Below are 20000 nucleotides of genomic sequence, written 5' to 3'. Positions count from 1 at the left end.
ATTCTCATTGTGCGCGGTGCAGCCGAGTGCTTCAAACCACAAAGATCTTATGTTTAAGTTAAGAGGCGGCTGGCCCTCCAGTTTAGCAAGRGGGTGAGCGGCTGGCACTGATAAAGTTGCTCCACAATGGAGGAGCCGGGGACGGGGACAAGCAACATGTCTACAGTCAGATGGCTGGCTGATGTAGCTCTTTTCTTGTGGCCCACTGACTGACTCAAGTGTTTTCATGGCTCTGGCTGCTCACAATCACATCACCAGGGTTTCTCTGGGTTGTTAATTTGGTATTTGTTATTTTATTATGATCCCCATTAGCTGTTGCAAAAGCAGCAGCTACTCTTCCTGGGGTCCACACAAAACATGAAACATAATACAGAATGACATAATACAGAACATAAATAAACAAGAACAGCTCAAGGACAGAACTACATAGATTTTTAAAAAGGCACACGTAGCCTACATATCGATGCATACACACAAACTATCTAGGTCAAAATAGGGGAGAGGCGTTGTGCCTGTTAATGAATGGCAGCTGATCAGTGAGCTGTGATTAGGACAAGTATATCTCCCACAGATTCTCAGTCATCTCCATTCTCCTTCCAATGAGCCAGCTAAGAACCAACACACAAAATACATATTGCCGTGTCAATATATTACAAATAACTATGATTGTTTTTCAACAGTATAATGCAGTATAATCATAACTGTAATACGGAGGTAGTGAGGGTTAAAGCTGTAGCCTGTAATTTGTTTCCATTCTTTCCATAAATAGGTAACCAAGACAACTTTCTACTATTTAGTCTGATTTAAATGAGTCACAACTTACATATTCAGCCTCTCCCACTCTAAGATGTCCCCACTCTCAGTGTTACTGGCCCTCCCTCCAGACAATGGCACAAACAAGTGAGAAACCACACACACACGCACGCAAGCACTCGCACGCACACACACACTGACCATACCTACATCACACATATACACACACACACACACACACACCAACACCACACACACACACACACACACACACACACACACACACACACACACAACACCAACACACACACACACCCCACACACACACACACAACACACACACACACACACACACACAACACACACACACACACAGGAAAGAGCGAGGAGAACATTGAAATTATCTCACAGCCGGAATTGACTTAACTGTGGGTCTGTGCATGGTGATAAACGGAGTGATGATCCGGCAACACGTCTTTATCCATGCTTTGCTTTAATTAACGCCGGCTTGTTTGTTGAAAAGATGAATTAATATGCCAATGAAAATTGCATAATTGAATACCACAACATCACAATCAGGAAGAACATGCGGTTTTTTATTAACTTTTTATTATCATTATTATTACTATTATTTGGTATTTTAATTCAGTTGACAACCAGTGCCCGCCCCCCAACTTCACACAAAACCCAGCTGGAATTGGCGTGACCAGGGGGCCAAGCCGGACACAGCTGTTCATCACCACACACACTGTCTGGAGGCAGGGGCCACTGCTCTGATATCAATACCTTTCACTAGGAGGAGAGACTGTGTTGTGTGTGTGTGTGTGTGTGTGTGTGTGTGTGTGTGTGTGTGTGTGTGTGTGTGTGTGTGTGTGTGTGTGTTGGTGTGTGTGTGTGTGTGTGTGTGTGGTTGTGTGTGTGTGTGTGTGTGTGTGTGTGTGTGTGTGTGTGTGTGTGTGTGTGTGTGTGTGTGTGTGTGTGAGAGAGAGAGAGAGAGCAAGAGAGCGTGAGAGGCGAGAAAGAGGGAGAGAGAGAGGGGGGGAGAGAGAGGGTGAAGCTTAAGATTTACATTCCCACAGCCAAACCATATGCATTGATGACTTGAGGTGCTCTGTTTTCAAACTGAATTGAAACAAAAAGTTACCATAAATAGCGCAAATARATGTACATAAAATATMACCCAGTGCAGCTACTCAGTAAGATTCTGTTGAACTCTCAATGAATCARGGAGGAGCAGCACTGAGAAAGAAACACAAATATAGTTTATATATTTACAGCAAAATGAAATCCTATGGAATGAAGAGGGACTCAGAAAAATTCAACTTCCTGTAAGTTTCAGTTGAGTTACTCACAGTATAACATCCTCTCAAATAACTTGCACGAAACATCTCCATGTACATTTTAAATACACACATCACATATTCACCCGATTAAGTGATACCTCTCCAAATAAGTAGAAGGCTGCTATATTTCTCATCTATCCAGCCTCAGAGGGTGTAAGCATTGCAGAACAAACATATTCAGAGTGTTAAAGAAAGAAGGCAGCATTGAGAACRAAGTCCCCCAGGGCAGAATCACTGCCAGCTACTGTGTTCAGCTTCCTATTTACCAACAGCTTTCATTCTCATTGAATTCTGTCATGAAAAAAGAAACACTGCAAATGAAAATGTGATTTTCCAATGATACAGTGATTCTCTTGAAAAATGTGACAATCAATAGAATCTATATCTATTGACTATTTTAAGGACACGGTGGCAGCCAACATACTGTACCTACGCAAACTTTTACTCAGAATACTCAGAATGATAATAACAGCGATTTAATTTAGTCCTATTTTAGATGATATAACTAACAACCATGAAGTTTTGCCATAAAGCCTCTTAGTACAGTATATCAGATCAGTGAGTACATTTGCATGAAAGAACTGCAGCATATGAGTGAAGAGATTTCTCTAATCTCTTGTTGAATATTTAATCAACACCATCAACCATTATTTTTCATGTTGTGTGTGTTGTGTAGTGTTGGTGTTGTGTGTGTGTGTGTGGTGTGTGTGTGTGTTGTGTGTGTGTGTGTGTGTGTGTGTGTTGTGTGTGGTGGTGGGTGTGTGTGTGTGTGTGTGTGTGTGTTGTAGGCTATACATTTATGTGTCTGTGTGAGGAAGTGAATATAATGTGAAGTAGAGAAGCATAGCAAGTTTCTATATTGCAGTGTGGGAGTACCAGGTTAGACGTTCACCACACATTCACGGCTTGCTCTGGGCCAGGGATGGCCCACAATTTCAGAAAAACCCTGTGAGAAAATGAATGCTGAGATTGCAGTTTAGTTTCCATGTTTTCATTCCAAAGTTTCTAGCTGTTGTTCATAGTTTTCACTGAAATATCATCATTATTTTTCCAATAGTTGATAAAAAGCTTTGAATAAAACCACTGAAAAGATAAAACATCCCTTTGAGAGAGAATCGCTATGATGCACGTCCAAATTGTTGATTTGAAGGAAAAAATGTATAAACAACTTGAACGAGTCTCCTCAGTTTTTTACTTTGCTGAATAAAAAGCCCAGACTGCGTCGTAAGCAACTTAAAATGTTTTAGGTACGTGATGTATCTACATCCTGGTCTTATGATCATTCTGCCCAGACAGGCAGTTCTACAGATGAGCGTGGTTGCTACCATCCTTGGTCTTCATATATCATTCTGCCCAGACAGGCAGTTCTACAGATGAGGTGGTTGCTACATCCTGGTCTTATGATCATTCTGCCCAGACAGGCAGTTCTACAGATGTATGATCTTCATTTTAATACCCTGTTGCAGGAGAATTGTTGCAGGAAATGTACAACTTGTAATGTATTTGAGGTTTAAAAAGGCTTCTGAAGTTTGTAATTTCCATTTTGAAATTTCAGACTTGATTTTCCTTTACGAAAAACGTATCAACCRCTACAAAAATGTCCATGAATTATAATCCACATGATAATTCACATTTCCTGTTGCTGCAGGAGTATTGTCCTGCTGTAGCAAACTGGCTCAAATTAAGATCCTACATCTGTATCAAACCATTCAAATGGGTTTTGCGAGCTACATTTCTGCAAACTCCTCCTTGAAGGATTCATCTACATCCTAATATTTCCAATCCAATTTAACCGGAGCAGTCTGAGTGGTCTGAGCACTAGTTTACCTCTGCTTTCCAAGACTCTGTGCTGAAGGCTTGAGGGGTTCAATCAATGGTGCTTTGATCTCGACTGGAACTATAATTATTTAACATTGTTACAAGGATTTCTCTAATCCATCCTAGCATTAAATCCCTTTTACACCCTCATCTTCTGCAGCCCTAATCTGCATCTGTGCACTGAGTTTGTCTCTTTCTCTCATTCCAGCACCCCTTCCTCCCTCCTTCCTTACCACATCCTCAATTAATGGACTTCAGAGTCAGAATAAAAAATGCACTGTTGCCGTGCAGAACTTGTCAGGTGCCAGAAGAACTCTCATTAACAGTGTGTGTGTGTGTGTGTTCAGGATGGGGTCTTCTAGAGGTGTGATGACAAGGGTCTGTTTAGGAAGTGTGCTGCCCAAGCCTGCGGACTGGGGTTGTCTCACAGTTACCTCATAGTGTGCTATAATTATGTAGCCACAAACATGAAGGTGTACTGGGGGAATTCATAGCTTTTTTTTTATATCCCATTTGGACAACAAACTTACTACACTGCATCTGCTGTATTATACTGTATCGGCAAAAAAGTTTGCCCTGACACATTCAGGTCATTATCGTCTGGAGTATACCAATGTAGGATCTTAATTTGATGCACAGCAGGAAATGCAGACGTGTAGTCTATTCGAGGTATAAAAAGGCTTCTAAAGTTTGTAATTTCCACTTTAATATGTCATACTTGATTTGACCTAATAAAAAATGTATCAACCCACAAATGTCCATTAATTATAATCCATATAATAATTCACATTCCATGTTGCTGCTGGATTATTTCCCTGCTGTAGCAAACTGGCTCACAATAAGACCCTACATCTGTAAACCCTAATCTGTTTCTTTTGGTGGTCATTATGACTCACAACAAAGAGGGCCAACGGTCCCTGTGTCCGTTCCTCCGTCCTCAAATATTTGTGACTCTGTGTTTCACAATGATATAAATAGCAGCACAGCGATGGCAAACATTTGCCGAGGCACCTGCCACGGTATCGTGGCCATCTGCTCTACAAATTCTCCTCGCGTGACATATGTGCATAAAACCTGAAATGTTATTGTTTTCATGTGGACCAGTAGGCGGGAACATCGCCATCGGCACACACTCAAAGGTGGTCCGGAGTAAAAACTGTGAGACTAACGTAGTCTTCATCTGAGGACAGACATGTTTTGCCGTGCAGCTTTTGATGACTCGATGAAGGGGATGGAGGCCGGCGGGAGATGAAGGGGATGGGTGGATAGGGGAGGGGTCTGTTCTTGTCTGACCATCGGACATCGTCTCGGAGGGCCACTCCTTCAGCTCACCCCAACCTGTCCGACCGTGGCTCATGCCCAGCTGGCACAGAGAGAAGGGTAACTGGACAGGGCTGTGCCCGTTCAGGACCAGTCAAGCAGAAAGAATTATGGGCAAGGTGATCATCACTTCTGCTCACTTGCTTGTGTTTAGTGCTCTCCTCCCTTCTCCTTCCCTGCCCCCGTTTCCTTCACAAACCGTCTCACCCAGCTGCTGGTGCAATCTTGGACTCATTATCTTCAAGTAAGACTGTTTGTCAGATGTATCTTACTTAGTACAAATAGAGGCAGCGTGTTGTTTAGTTTTTTTGAACAGTAAAATGACATGGTATCATGCTAACACCGAGATGGAAGATTACATTATGTTTACAGATATACATCAGTGTCTGTTTAATCAGCCATGTAAGCCTAAGCTAACAACTGCATCCTACAAACGTAGGGAGAACGTTTTACTCTGTACAGTATCGAGACAAAACCACACAAGAAGCAACGAGAGAGAGCCTCCTCTGAAGCTAACTGAGTTTCCATGTCTTTTCACGGGGGTGTGGCTCATAAGAGCAGACCAGTAGATTAGAATGTGCAGAAGTTCATTAGAAGCTAACGCTAGCTAAAACCCACCACTCTCATTTAGCCTTGAGGAGCAGCGACAGATCTGTATCGGAGACAAACTAGTCCATGGAAATGAGTGAAGAATCGCAGTACTTCACAGTCAGGTTTATCTCCCGTTATAGTACATGGATTTCAAATATCCATGACGCTAAATGAACATGAAACAGCAGATCTCTGTGCTGATTGCTTCAGGGAGGACATGGTTATATTGAGAACTCCCTGTGTGTTCTCTGTTCTATGAGAGACGGCAGAACACCCATCAGATMAATGAGTCACATGGTTCTACTGTCATACTATACAGGAAGGAACACTGGAAAACTAGTAGTTCCAATGGCTGTGGGTTAGCATGGAGCTGGAAACACCAATGTTGTGGGTTCGATTCCTACATGGGCCACATAAACATGTGTCACTGTCCGTGTCAACTGTTCTGTAAGTAACTTTGGATAAAAGAGTCTTCTAAACGACTATATTACAACACTCGATATGTGTTCATCCTTACACGGTACATAAAGATGAAAAGATCAATTAGAGAATGTACTCAGTTAGCTGCTTTTGTCATTCTATCGACAGAGGAAAATGTCCAGGGGTGGTTGAATAGGAACACCAAAGACAGGTGAGGACGTAACAGCCATTATACATCCTATTCAGATACACACATTGAGTGATTAAAAATGATCCGATGCTGATCTTTATCGCACCTGCTTAAACTTAAGCCAAGAAATAACAAAGAGAGTTTGAATGCTACCACTATCTGAACATTTACAAAGAGATTACAGCGTAGACAGTCTCAAACTAAATACATTTGCTTTTAATCGCTTTGAACAGGAAGCCATGTAATTTCAAAATGTTCGTATCTGATTGTCTGATTTCCCTCTTTATTCAAATTATAACATGCCCATCTGACTTTTTCAACACAATGGGAAAAATTAAAAAGGGAAATGACCTTTCATGGCAGSCGMGATGGGATAGTGAATGGCATTATTATGCTCAAAGATTCATTTCTTGCCCACTGCCCACAAAGACAACAGAAGGAGTGCCAGCCACATCCGGCTCTGAAACTATGMCTCTCTCATGGACTAGTAGAACYTAAAGGATCTTAAGAAATACTAATGAGACTACCTGGAACTGAGAGGGAGMGRACCTTATCCTAACAAAATGATATTCATTATGTAGATTGTGTAGTAATGATGATATACTAARATATATGWGTATGGGTCCTTGGGGRTTTSACCAGGTAGATCGATACATGCCTGTATGTAGGAYTGGTCAGTGAGACAATKGTGCTATCTCATCTGAKGTCATGTTTCTGGAGTTAGAGTTTGAAAGAAACTCTAAGTATGAGGCAGACAATCCAGGATCATGTTCATTAGGGCACACTGTATCAAAATGTTTGGCAACGGTAAACTGAAATCTCTATTAGTATTGGACAAGTTCAGTCAGGTAGTTCAGTTAGGTAGGACCATACTTAGCTTCAAACATTTTCTCCCTACTGAACACCCCCAACCCCCAGTCAGTCCAGCAGTCAGTGTTCTGTTATGAGCCTGTAATTCTCAATATTCTGAGGGCTAAGGACAGACAGAGAGAGAGAGCAAGAGAGAGAGAGAAAGAGAGATGTCCAGAGAGCGAGAGAGAGAGAGAGAGACATAGCGAGATCGGTGTATAATTACAGCCAGTCAGAGCTCCCATCCCCTCCAATCCTATCTCCCTTTCAAAGACAGCAGTATTTTTAAGCTCAGCGTTTTCCCCGGCCCAAAGGGCCTTCTCTTCGTCATGTGATGCCTGCTGTCTTTTTGTCATGGTGGCCCCCATAGTTGAGCGCTGACCCCCTCAGCCCCGTCTCCTGACTGATCACAGTGATGTTTTATTACTGTCGGCCCAGCCTCTCTAATCTTTAACCAGCAACGCTCATTTCCTTCTCCAGATTTAAATGCAAATGTGAAATTTAATGATAAATGCATTATCTGATAGGGGCCGATAACACTGATTCACTGTCAGTATAAAATACACACCGCAGGGGGCTTCAGCACCAGCACAACTTGTCCAAATCCCACTTTTATAAACGTATGTACCTGCTGCAATAAATTCTTAAGGTCATATGCATTAGAAGGGAATCATATTTTGTGTGTTCAGCAATGTGGATGTAATGCCCTCAACAGTAATTGCTGTGTTGCTATCTTGTTCGATGTATTATCCATCACTTTGATGAAGTGACTTTTAAGACGAACAAAAAAACAAGATACAACCATTTTTCTAAACCCTTGTGAGGAACAGCAAGGGGAATCTGCATGGTAAAATGAGATGTTCAAAGAGAACATTTGTAAGTCGCTCTGGATAAGAGCGTCTGCTAAATGACTTAAATGTAAATGTAAATGTAAAATAAATATAGTACATTTTTGTATTCTAAGCTTTCTTTCGGGGTTTCATTCTATGTTCAAGCACATATAACATAAGATTAAGAGCAAAGCAATTTCATCCACCCATTCAACACTGGTAAGTTAACTTACTATTCAATGGTGATAATATGCTCATTTAGCTCACCACATCACTTTTCCCAGTTTTTCATCTATTGTTGTTAGGAACCACATTTTATCCCAACTTTAGAGACTTTTGCGGCTTATATCTCATGTGCTCTTTCCCTCTCTGGTAYGTGCATTCCATTCCCAGCGTGCAAAATATGTCATTAGAAAAGTCACTTCCTGGTTGAAATATGGCTTTCTGGTTGAGGGATGTCAGATAACTGCCGGACAACCAGATGACAACCACCAGAGAGAGAAATGACGTAAACTTACTTGGTCCATCCCAATCCTCTGGTCCTATAACTGGGTGTCTGGTCTTCTCACTCTGCCCATCCATGTCTGACTCCCCTGCTTCTCCACTGCCATCTTCTTCACCTGTAGACAGACGGGGAGATGGGACAGTGGCATGTTGAGTGACATCACTCACAGTTAAATCATATTGTTGCCAGACTACGTTTGATCGAGGAGCACCCATATAATACAGTTGAAACAACTGTTATCAGTGCTTTCAGAAAGTATTCATACCCGTGGACTTATTCCACATTTTGTTGTGTTGCAGCCTGAAGTCAAAATGMATTAAATATATTTTTTCTCTCACCCATCCAKACACAATACCCTATATGTATTAATAATGAAATAGAGCAATATCTAATTTACATAAGTATTCACACCCCAAAGTCAATACATGTTAGAATCCCCTTTGGCAGCCATTTCAGCTGTGAGTCTTTCTGGGTAGGTCTCTAAGAGCTTTGCACACCTGGATTGTATGATATTTGCTCATTATTCTTTAAACATTTCTTCAAGCTCTGTCAAGTTGTTTGTTCATCATTGCTAGACAGCCATTGTTGCCAAAGATTTTCAAGCCAGTTTTAGTTTTAAAACCATAACTACTACAAGCCATTCACTGTCTTCTTGGTAAGCAACTCCAGTGTAGATTTGGTCTTGTGTTTTAGGTGATTGTCCTGCTGAAAGATGAATTTCTCTCCCAGTGTCTGATGGAAAGCAGACTGAACCAGGTTTTCCTCTAGGATTTTGCCTGGGCTTAGCTTTATTCCATATATTTTTATCCTAAAAATCTCCCTGGCCTTTGTAGATGACTAGTGCTGAACGATTAGTTCTTTTTGAGGTCGATTCGGTTTCGGTTCGATTATTCAAAAACAATCACGATTTTCGATMAAGTTTTCAATAAAAATGTTTAACATTAAATGCACTATGCATTATGGAGGTTGAATGCGGTAACAACACAGAATAAAACTATTAATACGAGTCGCATGATGATAGTGACTGCCCATTACTGCTTCAGTTATTAAAATTACTTTACTTGAATAAAATATTTGAGTTGTGTATATTACATTTGATTTATTTGATGACTATATTATTTCATTCCAAGTCATCATCTCTATAGAGCTGCTGCCTATGCTGTCTGACAAAATCACTATTTTAGTAGTTCTTCAAAGTAAATAAAGCATACTTTTATGACTGCTGAATACCAACTATCAATCACTTAGATCATGTATTTTCAGGTAAAAATACCTCGCAAAGCAACTGCTCTCTATGTATCCCACCTGATCGAGCATTCTTCTGTCTCTTATATAGCAGGTGTAGAAGAAACAGACCGGACACGTAGGAGCGCAATGGATTATGGTAATTGTGGTTAATTATCAAGTTATCTGTGCTAAACTATGTAGAACATTGGCCTGTTGGAAACTACAACTCCCTACTACATCGCACAGTTCYGGCATGATCTGATTTATCTCTAGAGAAACTGCAGCACAATGTGTGCATTGAGCTCACAGAAAAAAACTGAATGAAATGGAACTCAAATAATTGAACCAATGTCCATAAATTAGTTGTTTAAAAACCAAAAATGAACCAACATTTCGATTAATTGCTCAGTGCTACCGATGACAAGCATACCCATAACATGATGCAGCCACCACCATGCTTGAAAATATGAAGAGTGGTACTCAGTGATGTGTTGTGTTGGATTTTCCAAAACATTCCACTTTGTATTCGGGACATAAAGTTCATTTCTTTGCCAAATTTTTTGCAGTTTTACTTTAGGATGCATGTTTTGGAATATTTATTTTTTCTGTACAGGCTTCCTTCTTTTCACGCTGTTATTTACGTTGGCATTGTGAAGTAACTACAATGTTGTTGATCCATCCTCCCTATCACAGCCTTTAATCTGTTTTAATGTCACCATTGGCCTCATGGTGAAATCCCTGTGCGGTTTCCTTCCTCTCCGGCAACTGAGTTAGGAAGGATGTCACTATCTTTGTAGTAACTGGGTGTATTGAGAAACCATCCAAAGTGTCATTAATAACTTCACCATGCTCAAAGGGATGCTTTTTTWATTTTACCCATCTACCAATATGTGCCCTTCTTTGCGAGGCATTGGAAAACCTCTCTGGTCTTTGTGGTTGAATCTGTGGTTGAAATTCACTGCTCAACTGAGGGACCTTACAGATAATTGTATATGTGGGGTACAGAGATGAGGTAGTCATTCAAAACTCATGTTAAACACTATTATTGCACACAGAGTGAGTCCATGCAACTTATTACGTGACTTGTTAAGCACATTTTTACTCATTAACTTATTTAGGCTTGCCATAACAAAGGGGTTGAATACTTATTGATTCAACATTTCAGCTTTAATTTTTTATTAATTTGGGGTATTGTGTGTAGGCCAGTGACACAAACTCTCAATTTAATAAATATTACATCCAGGCTGTAATACAACAAAATGTGGAAAAAGTCAAGGGGTGTGATTTTTTTGTTTGAAGATACTGTAACTAATGTTAAAGGTCTATGGCTCAAAACAATAAATAAATGGTTATGTTAGCTATATATACCATTTTCTTAACATTAAGCAATGTCACCRCTGCAGTTTTGAATACATTGTTTTATTGTTACTATGTAATAGTCCAGTACAGTGCATTGAATTGCAAGAAGTATCAKGTGTGTGTAACTGTGGGACCAGAGGCTGTGCAGCTGTAACACTGTTATCTAGCGGAGTTCCCATGAGTTACCATACAGGAGGAAGCCCATGTGTAGCAGGAAGGAAGGAGGAGCAAGAACTTTGGGAGAGCAAGAAAAAGAGAGGGAGAGAGAGAGGAAGGTGGCTATTTATTACTGTTTGATCTATTGTGGAGGAGGGAGAATGTGTGTTCTAGGATGCAGAACAGCAGATTTACAGTCTCAGGGCTGAGGCTCAGAAAGAGAGAGAGAGAGAGCTAGACGGGGAGAGAGACAGAGAGAGAGAACAAACACCATTGTAAATACAACCCATATTTGTGCTTATTTATTTTAACTTGTGTGCTTTAACCATTTGTACATTGTTACAACACTGTATATATATAATATGACATTTGTAATGTCTTTTTTGTTTTGAAACTTCTGTATGTGTAATGTTTACTGTTAATTTGTATTGTTTATTTCACTTTTGTATATTATCTACCTCACTTGCTTTGGCAATGTTAACACGTTTCCCATGCCAATAAAGCCCCTTGAATTGAATTGAATTGACAGAGAGAGAGAGAGGGGGAGAGAGGGAGAGGGAGGGGGGGGGGAGAAAGGGAGAGGACATACCCAGGGATATTTGGCTATCTATCTCTAACCTGGGAAGTAAAGTGCTTAAATGCCTTGTTGAACATACAGCACTACACAGCCACAGCAACCACTGTGATGGGAATGCTACTTACCACGTTCGTAGATTTTCCTTGAAAACCTCTTCTGTTTTGCATGTCCAAGTCCACTATATAGACCCAGACAATTAAGTTGTTCTATAACAAACCCCTTGTCCTGCTCTAAACCCAATACATGCAATGTGGCTAAAAACACTAGCACAGTGGGGGGAGACTGTTGGATAAGACTGTCTGCAAAATTATTAGAATGTAAAAATGTCTCCAGCCCTAACTACAGTCTCTGAGCTCTACTGCTGGTGGAGGCTTGTCCTTCGTGGAGGGGATACTTAGTTCTATCTGGTCACATCGTCTTTTCCGTTGCTTTGATGTGTTAAACCTACAGAGTACGTCCAAGGGCGTTGATGGGTTATTATTAGACTTCATTGAAGAAGGAAGCAGAGGGATGGATTTAGTCAGACCCTTCAGAAGTAAAGGTACTAGGATTACAACTACTACTGGCTCTGGCTAAAAGTAGTGTACTATATGGTAAATAGAGTGCCATATCGGACACGTCTATACAGTCCAGAATAAGGCCTTAACGTTGTGTCCATTCTGGGTTCATCTTCAGATCAACCAACACTCACTGCGCTTGTTTGGCTTTCTACACACATGGCTCACTTCAAAGAAGGCAGCAAACACTGCCAAAAGGATAGCAGCTTCCTGCCTCTCTGTGAGAGAGAGAGAAAAACGTCAAGCGAAGGAAGTCTGCAGCACTGTCCTACTAACAGTAACATGAGGTCACAGTGACCCAGTTTAGCTTATGCAAGTGTCTGCTTGGGATGGCGAAATTCTCCCCCTTTCCTTCCTTGCCAGTAGGTCATTATGCACGTTGAGGCCCATCTCTCTCGAATCCGCTCGCTATTTACTGTTGGGGGCCTGGCAGTACAGTTAGCTGGAGACGCTCTTTAGCATACTGGGGATCACTAGGCGTTATGACGAGGATAACAAAGGCGAATATCAACAGTTCCTTTCAGTGGAGCGAGTTTAAAGAACGCGGGTGAGATACATTAAAGGCAGTACCTGATCTCAGAGAACATGTTAAGCCTGCAACGAAACGTATTGGAAGTGTTTAATTACAGCTCAGGAAATGAAGCTACAAGATGATTCCTTAATTAAGCAGTGATTACAGATTCTCTGCTGCCTTCTATCTAACCACCGTTTGCAATGCTTTTAAACACAATCGCTCAGGAAACCTCACAGAGATGAACAATGTCACAGGCAGCACTGGGCTTGATGAAGTTTCCTTCTAGCGAATGTCGCACAGGAACCAGCGGGAGGAACATGTTGTAGCAGTATGTAGGCTACAGTATGATAAGATACAGGGTACATACAGCTCTTCATGATTTCAATGTGCATGAGCTATCTCAAAACCGTTTTGCCATACAAATAGACTATTAAAGCATTCTGTTTATTCAGAGGGGGCTGTGTTTGATATACTTATTTTCGGTGTAATCAAAGGATAAAGGTGAAGTGAGAGACATGGGTAGGGTAGGGTAGTATGGGGTAGGGTAGGGTAGGATGGGGTAGGGTTGGGTTGCATGGGTAGGGTGGGGAAGCATGGGGTAAGGGTACGTAGCATGTGGTAGGAGGAGTAGTATGGGGTAGGGTAGTATGGGGTAGGGTAGCATGGGCTAGGGTAAAATGGGGTAGGATAGGATGGGGTGGGGTAGCATGGGGTAGGGTAGGGTAGTATGGGGTAGGGTAGGTAGCATGGGTTAGGGTAGGGGAAGATGGGGTAGAGTAGAATGGGGTGTGGTAGGGTAGGATGAGGTAGGCATGGGGTAGGGTAGAATGGGTAGGGTAGGGTAGGATGGGGTAGGGTTGAATGGGGGTGGATGGGTAGGGTAGGGTAGTAGGGGTAGGGTAGATGGGGTAGGGTAGCTGGGTAGGTAGGAGTAGAATGGGGTAGGGTAGGGGAAGATGGGGTAGGGTAGAATGGGTGTGGTAGAGTAGGATGGGGTAGGGTAGGATGGATAGGGTGTGGTAGAATGGGGTAGGGTAGGGTAGGATGGGGTAGGGTAGAATGGGGTAGGGTAGGAATGGGTGGGGTAGAGGGGTAAGGGTAGGGGTAGCTTGGGTAGAGGTAGAATGAGGTGGTAGCATGGGGTACGGTTAGGGTAGCATAGGGTAGGATGGGGTAGGGTAGGGTGGAATGGGGTAGGGTAGTATGGGGGAGGTTAGCTATGGGCAGGGTAGGGTGGCATGGTGTAGGGTAGGGTTGCATGGGGTAGGGTGTTGTTAGCATGGGGTGAGGTAGGGTGTAGATGGGGTGGGGTGAGGTAGATGGGTGGATGGGGTAGGGTTTCAATGGGGAGAGTTAGTGTGGTTAGGGAGTAGGACTGGGGGCTGGCGTATGGCCATGGTAGCATGCGGTAGGTAGGGTGGAGATGGGTAGAGTTATAGCCATGCGCGGTTATAGTAGCGGTACGCAATGGAGGAGGTAGGCATTGGGGTAGGGGTCATTTCTAGATTGCGCGGCAGCCGGTAGGTTGAATATTGCGGGTAGCCGGCGAGCATGGGGGGTTAGGGTAGAGGTCAGAATGGGTATTGGTAGCCATGCGGCGGTAGGATGGATGGGTAGGGTAGGGTGTCACGGGGTTATTAGGTAGCCGGGCAGTACTGGAGCGCCGTAGGTAGCGATGGTAGGGTCTAAGAATTGGGCTTAGGGTAGGGTGGAGGTAGAAGGGCGTAGGGCTTCAAGGCGTGGGGCTGTGGTAAGGTGGGGATGGGTTAGGAGGGTAGCATGGGGTAGGGTGGATTGGCCGGTAGGGTAGGGTAGGGTGAGTATGGGGTAGGTAGGTAGAATGGCGGTAGGCTAGAGTAGCATGGTAGCTAGGATGCGTGGTTAGGGGCGCTTTGGGTAGGCGGAGCATGGGGGTAGGCGAGAGGGGAGGGGATCTTTGGGGTAGCGGTACTGGCGCGTAGGGGCTCTGGGGTAGGGTGGAGTGCATTGGTAGGGTGTCAGGTGCGAGCACATTGCTATGTTAGCAGGTTGGCTGGCATGTGTCACGTGAGCTGTTCAGAATCAGGCCTCCCTATCGCGACTTGCCCATCAACAAGCGACAGCCTCTCCAGCCAAATCACAGTCACACACAGTCGGGTGCCACACATCCAGGTCAATAAGCTTATAGGCGATTTACACAAACAACTCCTCCAGCAAGGTAGGAACAAAGTCATATTGGCTTTTTCTCTCCCTTTTAGCATTGTCTTTGCCAAGGAAGCCCTTGAAAATGTCAATCTGGTTCGCGTGCGACTTTAAGGAGCTCAGAGCCGTCTAATCTGACCAGCCAGCCAACAGACAGGTTGCTACTCCCTCTACACGGTCTTATTGTAGCATAGAGAATGATGATGTTMAAATGATGTCAGTAAAGCAAATGGTTACTGTATGTTTAAACTACCATAGGATGCGTTAGATTAAGGTTAGGATTTAGGGTTGGGTTTGACCATAGATCTACGTTAGTCTCGGTTGTCATGGTAACCAAACTGCGATCAAGATCACATCGCTTTCTAATGAAGATAAACTAGCTAAWTCTAGTCAAAGGCAAAAGACAGAAGGTCATTCATGTTTAAAGAAGGTTGTTGATACAGCAAATACCAATTCGTGATCAGCCATTCCAAAAAGACACTGTCTCCACCAAAGTCAAGCATAGCTGTAAGACTTCTGTCTCTGCTCTCAGAAGAACCATCCCAGAGAATACATCATACATCTTCCAGAGATACGGGCCAAACACCCCACCAACACTATGCAGTCCCTCCAATGGAGGGAGGTTATTAGTGAATAAGCCTTGCCACTGTCTCTTTAACTGCCAATAAATTCCCATCATTACAGAATCTGGCAGTTTTCCTGGGCGTCTGCGCCGGGTTTTATCTCCCTCTCTCTCCAGTCTGGGAGCATGTAGATCTGGCCCCGTTAGATTGTCATACTTAACAAACATTCATGATTCATTTCCTCCACTGAGTCAAATGGGGCTAAAGGGATGTCTCGATTCATCTTATCGCGCCACAAATTAGCATTTCCCATATTCCTCAGCATCAACTGTGCATTAAAATGCCACAGTTACCATTCCAGATTCCGGGCAGCTGTGGCCCCCAAAAATGTGTTCTGTTGGTGGATCCTGATTATTTCTGAATGGCACAAAGAGTGGCACATGAATTCTGCCACTTTCTGTTTGTTGCTATATGTCTTTGACTGACTATGATTCAGATTAGCCATTGAAAGGTAAAATCGAGGGTCAATGTGATTTTGWATTTACCACAATGAGTATCCTACCAGATATTCAGGTCCCCTTCAACTGTGAGAAAGTAAACTGTGTATGACTGCATTGTGATGCCATAATTTGGGTCTATTACCGGTGATTGGAACAAAAATGCAATCGTCTCATTCTTCCAAATGCAATTACATTCATGTTATATGGTCACTGTATGCACTTTGCTATCATCAGAATCACATGTAATCAATAAAAATACATGTACATTAAAGCGGCTTTTCATCATCAGTAAATAGGTGAATCTCTCTCTCTCACACACACACACACACACACACACACACACACACACACACACCACACACACACACACACACACCACACACACACACACACACACACACACACACACACACACACACACACACACACACACACACACACACACACACACACACACACACACACACACACACAGAGCAGCTTGTGCCAACACCGTGTTAAACTTCACAGACATCCCCCATCCCCTTCCCACTCATATTTCCACAACAATAAAAAGGGGTACAAGAACAAGGTGAAATTTCACAATTTCAGTAAAAGAGATGCCACTCGGTAAATAAAACGGCATCCTTCTCACAATTATGGCTCTGGGAGTGACAACAGAGTATAAATCCTGCCTCTGCGTTCAGTTCACTAGCAGGTGGACCGTGCACAAGAAGTTGTTTGAGGATAGATTCTTCAAACTCCAAGGTTGTTTCTGCAGGGGTGTGGAAGGTGGGGGTGTGTGTGGTGGAGGGGTGTGGCTTGTCCAGAGTGCTCATGGGTAGAACCCCTCTCTCTAACTGAATGTTGGTTCACATGCTCTCCTCTCACAGAGCTCCCCTGTTCTATTCTAGCTGGCTACTTCATTTCACATCAATGTATGTCGTTTCAGAGCCATTATGACGTGTGGTGTCACTGACAGACAAGAGCCTCTCTATCATTTCATGGTAGATGAGTAGGCATGGGTAGAACTGAAGAGTGACACTCTCCAAGTAGTTGAAGGTGTCCACAAAGTGGAACGCTTACACAGTTTGCAGAAACACAGATTACACACATGACATTCTGAATAAGAATGTGTATAAGAGACAGGGATTCTGGGAAAGAATAGACTCATTCTTTGTTAAAACATTGGACGACGCGGGCCTCCCAAGTGGTGCAGTGGTCTAAGGCACTGCATCTCAGTGCTAGCTGTGCCACTAGAGATCCTGGTTCAACTCCAGGCTCTGCTGCAGCCGGCCGCGACCGGGTGACCCATGGGGCGGCACACAATTGGCCCAGTGTCATCCGGGTTAGGGAAAGGTTTGGCAGGCAGGGATGTCCTTGTCCCATCGCGCTCTAGAGACTCCTGTGGCGGGCTGGGAACAGTACACGTTGACACGGTCGCCAGGTGTACGGTGTTTCCTCCGACACATTGGTGTGGCTGCTTTCCGGGTTAAGCGGGCATTGTGTCAAGAAGCGGTGCGGCTTGGTTGGGCCGTGTTTCGGGTGACGCACGGCTCTCGACCTTCGCCTCTCCTGAGTCCGTACAGGAGTTGCAACGATGGGACAATACTGTAACTACCAATTGGATAGCACAAAAAAGGGGTAAAAGTTTWAAAAAAACATTGGACGACGCAACAACAACAACAAAAATGTATGACGTATGCTGCCAAACAGACACAACAGCTGACTTAATAAGACTCAAGTGCTCCAAGCAGCTGCTAAAAGACAAGGTGACYACATAGTATAGTGTGTTGGCGTATCTTCACTACACAACGCATACAAAACCAGCAAAGGTCCCCCTCGCAAAACAGGTTTCTGACCTCAAGGGTCTTTTCCTGGTTAAAAGACGTATATAAAAGGTCATCAATAACAGGTGCAGGACAGGAACAGCAGGCACAGYTTCCAGAGTCAACCAACCATGGCCCTATGAATTGTGTGAAGAGTCTCAGTCASGACCAAGTCAAGTCAAGCTGGGGCGTCAAGGTGCTCCCACCAGTTATCTGAAGGAGGCCCTGCCTTTTCTGCAAGGGTAAGGCAGGCGGGTAAGACTTTGGTGGCATTCAACTTCTTGACCTTTGCGCCTTTAAGCGGCTTTGCTACTTCACCGCACTCCGATCAAAGTTAATAAGTGCTTCATATGTTAATGGTCCTCCTCTTTGTGTTCCCACAGCTTTTWAATACCTATTATAGGCTCCAACTTTTAATGGAGGTTTTAGGTCCCTGTGACAAGCCCATTTCGCAGAGTGACTACACAGATACAAGGCTAAGCTAAGACCACAAAGTCCCACAGTGTGGCTCAGTGGAAAAACCTTCCTTCACATGGGAGACCGTATTCTCCGAGAGGGAGGAGTGAAGGAAGAGAAGGAAGAGAAGATAAAGGCCATGGGATGAGTGGCTGCTTTAAAACCTACGTTCAACTCCGCACCGGACTAATTACACCACGGCCATCACATTTGAGAGGGTTTAGTTCATCAAGGGGCCCTTTTNGTGGCTGCTTTAAAACCTACGTTCAACTCCGCACCGGACTAATTACACCACGGCCATCACATTTGAGAGGGTTTAGTTCATCAAGGGGCCCTTTTCTCTCCTTCTATAGTCGAGGAATAACACACTTAAACCGTTTAATGCTGGTCCAGGATTGCGTCCTGTTTAAATCGCAGGCACTTTCAACATAAGTGGGGTAAATTTAAGCCACTCAGACACAGGTTTAAATGAGGTTTAAAGAGATCTCATTGAGCAATGGAACATGGCTGGAAAATGGCTATACCTGATGATTGAGCAGAACTTGCAACGACGAAAGAAAATGAAGTTGGATAGGACATCACTTGGGTTTTAAGAGGAAGTGGGACACTTAGCTAAGCTTAGATAGTGAAAGTTTAAAACAAATCTGACTGGTAAAGCTTGTACATGACAAGGGAAAGATTATTTAAGTATCTCGAAAATGAACAGTTGGCACTTCGGATAACTCTTACTTTATTCCAAAACATCAGAAAGTGAAAGGAGATTTGAGGCTTGGTCTTATCCAAGACAAAGGAGGTATCAAATGGTTTCTCCAGGGCTGTGAATCACAATCTATTCAGTGGTTCTCCTGTTGCAGTGATTACCTCTCATAATATACAGTTATATCAGAGGCATAGGGAAGGAGGTGTTGCTGTTAAATCACATTTTGGAACGTTTTCAAAATATACATTTTTGTAACCTTTTTTTGAAGAACAAAAGGGCACTGTTATTGCTATGATTATTGAGGGCTTAGCCTATGCAAAGGATGAAAATTGTTCTTTTTTGAAGATGTTTTCAAATCCTAAAAGTTGAGGTGTGAAAAATAAAMAATAATTCAAAATGTTTCTTGTTGAAGGAAAAGGAGATGTGAGACATTCAAAGTATTGGTTCTTCATTAAAAGGCAAATTTATGGCATTCATGAGCCAGTAATTCTGGGGACACCTGGGGTACTAAAACCCAAGAACTGGGGGTATGTGTGTGTGTGTGGGCATGTATGCACCTCTGTGTATGTGTGTGACAGCTCTGTCGTCTTCACACTGMATCCTGGAGCGGGTTGTAATATAACTCCTGTGATGGCAGGGTGTGACCAATATGAAACTAAAACAAAGCAGCAATCTAATTGAATTGGAGTTCAAAGAGTAGTAGGTGGGTTTGACTGAGCTAGGCGTTTTGTGGCTGATAGTCCTCCCAGCAGTAGTAGGTGGGTTTGACTGAGCTAGGCGTTT

General features: G+C 43.1%; 1 protein-coding gene across 1 annotated transcript in view; it reads right to left on the bottom strand.

Annotated features, from left to right (window-relative positions):
- zfpm2a (zinc finger protein, FOG family member 2a) overlaps positions 1 to 8903 on the bottom strand; it is a 122209-nt gene extending 113306 nt beyond the window's left edge. Inside the window, 2 exon segments of the mRNA XM_070437310.1 lie at positions 8633 to 8734; positions 8885 to 8903. Of these exon segments, the coding sequence (XP_070293411.1) occupies positions 8633 to 8734; positions 8885 to 8903 (121 nt within the window).
- Positions 8904 to 20000: the final 11097 nt, after the last annotated feature.

This window comes from Salvelinus sp. IW2-2015, linkage group LG35, assembly GCF_002910315.2.
Source record: "Salvelinus sp. IW2-2015 linkage group LG35, ASM291031v2, whole genome shotgun sequence".
NCBI classification, from domain to species: Eukaryota; Metazoa; Chordata; class Actinopteri; order Salmoniformes; family Salmonidae; genus Salvelinus; species Salvelinus sp. IW2-2015.
The sequence above is the reverse complement of the archived record's forward strand: the minus strand, read 5'-3'. Positions and strand labels throughout refer to the sequence as shown.